Below are 3,066 nucleotides of genomic sequence, written 5' to 3' on the forward strand. Positions count from 1 at the left end.
CGATTTGTCAGAAAAAACAACTATATATAAAAGTTAATTTGTTTGGATGGTAATATAGCTAAGGTCATCCACTATACAAGTTGTAAATGAGTTGAATATGGTGATGAATATGATTGAATAAATGTGTTTAATGGATTGTTGGTGATGATATGAAATGGAGTTTAACGATCATTTAAGTATTTAACTCTTCAATACCGAGAATAATGGTGATTACGATTAAGTAAATGTTGAATGGGTTGTTAGTGTTAAAAGTAAAAATACTTATATCTTTAACCAAATATTTGATATTTTTTTGAACTCTATATTATGGATACCCATCAGCCATTACACATTACCTACCAAGAAAAGAGGATGCAAGATGTGTGGACGTTGATTTAATTTTGTGCCACCATTGCCACCGTGGAGTTTCCGGATCACTTGTTCTTAACCTGCCTCATAACGGTTTCTATTTGGACCAAATTAACCATCGGTGGAATACATTTCTATCACAACTAATTTTTTAGCAAAGTATTGACTGAATTCGTTGGATAATACCTGTCTAACTTCGGAGCAAAAAACGGTTTTAACGTGGTGATTTTTAAAGCTATGTGGATGATTTAGTCACTTCCAAAACACTTTGCTATTTCCTACAACCAAGTCTAAAAAGAAACATTATTTCATAATATACTCTGTCCCTTTTATTTTTAGTTCACCAGTAGATTTCGTCCAACAAAATCTATTGCAGTGGTATAATTAAAGACCCAACTTTGATTGTATGATCGTTTTTTTTTTCTTTCAAGATTCTTATTAATTAACAAAACAAAATCTTGCTGTTAATACTTTCTTTTTAGGGTATGAAGTGTGAATTCTAGTGAGAATAGGGACCATAAACGTAAGTAAACCTTTTATTAAAGAAAGTCACAACAGTAATCAGGGACCGTTGCATGATGTTGAAGGTGACCCCTCATTTATATCTTCTCATCTGTCTTCATTCATTGCCATTCCTTCCCCCCTTCCCTTTAAATCTCCCACCACCTCCCCTCCTTCTTCATTACCTCAATCCGCCATTGTAGCTACATCGTTTCTCTCTTTCTCTCTCCCTCTAAACCTTCAAAGATGCCACCAGTCTTACCGGACTTCTCCTCCTCCGTCAAGCTGAAATACGTAAAGCTCGGGTATCAGTATCTTGTTAACCACATCCTTACATTCATACTAATCCCCATCATCGCAGCCATCGCCCTTGAAATCCTCCGCCTCGGACCAGATGAGATCATAACCACCGTAAAATCCCTCCGTCTTGATCTTGTTCAAACACTATGCTCTGTGTTTCTCTTACTCTTCATCTCCACAGTATACTTTATGTCAAAACCTCGATCCATTTACCTCGTCGATTATACCTGTTATAAAGCTCCGATCACGTGCCGTGTCCCCTTCTCCACTTTCATGGAACATTCAAGGTTGATCCTCAAGGATAACCCGAAGAGTGTTGAGTTCCAGATGAGGATTCTTGAACGATCTGGATTAGGTGAAGAGACGAGTTTGCCGCCGGCGATTCATTACATCCCGCCGACTCCAAACATGGAGGCCGCTAGGGGTGAGGCTGAGCTCGTGATTTTCTCCGCCATTGATTCTTTGTTTGCGAAGACAGGATTGAAGCCGAAAGACATAGATATTCTTATAGTGAACTGCAGCTTGTTTTCTCCGACGCCGTCGTTGTCGGCCATGGTGGTGAATAAGTATAAGTTGAGGAGTAACATCAAAAGCTATAACTTGTCGGGTATGGGATGTAGTGCAGGATTAATCTCCATAGATTTAGCTAGAGATTTGCTTCAGGTTCTTCCGAATTGTAACGCTATGGTAATTAGCACTGAGATTATTACTCCAAATTACTATCAAGGAAACGAACGAGCGATGCTTCTTCCGAACTGCCTTTTCCGGATGGGCGCCGCCGCGCTTTTGTTATCCAATAAACGCCGTGACCGAAGTCGTTCGAAGTACAAGCTCGTTCATGTCGTCAGAACCCACAAAGGCTCCGACGACAGAGCTTACAAATGCGTATACGAACAAGAAGATCCTCAAGGACTCGTCGGAATCAACTTGTCAAAAGATCTCATGGTGATCGCCGCCGAAGCTTTGAAATCCAACATCACAACCATCGGTCCTTTAGTCCTACCGGCATCTGAACAGCTTCTCTTTCTTTTCACTCTCATCGGCCGGAAAATCTTCAACCCGAAATGGAAACCCTACATTCCAGATTTCAAACTAGCATTCGAGCACTTCTGCATACACGCCGGTGGGAGGGCAGTGATAGATGAGTTGCAGAAGAACCTCCAGTTGTCGGCGGAGCATGTGGAGGCTTCAAGAATGACTTTGCATCGGTTTGGAAACACGTCGTCGTCGTCGCTGTGGTATGAGTTGAGCTACATCGAATCAAAAGGGAGGATGAAGAAAGGTGATAGGGTTTGGCAGATAGCGTTTGGAAGTGGTTTTAAGTGTAACAGCGCCGTGTGGAAGTGTAACCGGAACATAAAAACACCGACCGGCGGACCATGGGAAGATTGCATTGATCGGTACCCTGTGGACATCCCGGAGATCGTGAAGCTGTGATTTGTGCATTTACGGTATTAGAAAAACATTAATAAAACACAATTGTTGTTTTTTCTTTCTTTCATCTTTTTTTTTTTTCGGCTAATATTCTATCTTCTATATTATTTTTAAATGTTTACTCAGAATTAAAAATTCTGTAATTGTAAAACATGATTTGATCGATGTACTATATGATTTTATAATATAAACGCAAAAATATATTGTGTGTCATGATATTCTTCTTTTGGTATTACAAATATCGTTATGTGAATTAAAATATATGTGCATATATTTTGCACATATCTGATGTGTATTAAAATATATATGCACATATTTTGCATTAAAAATGATGATTTAATTGTGGTCATCTACATGTTTAACTTTTGATAAAAATAATTTATATAGAACTCATTAAAAGTGTCTGTATTGAAATGTGATACGTACGTTTACATAAGTTATAAATAAAAACTTAAAAGAACAGCATTGATAAAACCCAATACA

At 38.5% G+C, this 3,066-nt stretch overlaps 1 protein-coding gene across 1 annotated transcript; it reads left to right on the forward strand.

Moving 5' to 3' along the window:
• Positions 1-1,006: 1,006 nt before the first annotated feature.
• On the forward strand, positions 1,007-2,796 carry LOC111919623 (3-ketoacyl-CoA synthase 6). The gene has a single exon (XM_023915188.3). The coding sequence runs from the start codon at positions 1,096-1,098 to the stop codon at positions 2,584-2,586; it is 1,491 nt and encodes a 496-aa protein (XP_023770956.1). The 5' UTR covers positions 1,007-1,095; the 3' UTR covers positions 2,587-2,796.
• The last annotated feature ends 270 nt before the right edge of the window (positions 2,797-3,066 follow it).

Source organism: Lactuca sativa, chromosome 3 (assembly GCF_002870075.4).
Source record: "Lactuca sativa cultivar Salinas chromosome 3, Lsat_Salinas_v11, whole genome shotgun sequence".
Taxonomy (NCBI): Eukaryota; Viridiplantae; Streptophyta; class Magnoliopsida; order Asterales; family Asteraceae; genus Lactuca; species Lactuca sativa.

Coding starts and splice junctions, on each gene's coding strand:
- LOC111919623 (XM_023915188.3), top strand. CDS start 1,096: ATGCCACCAGTCTTACCGGACTTCTCCTCCTCCGTCAAGCTGAAATAC.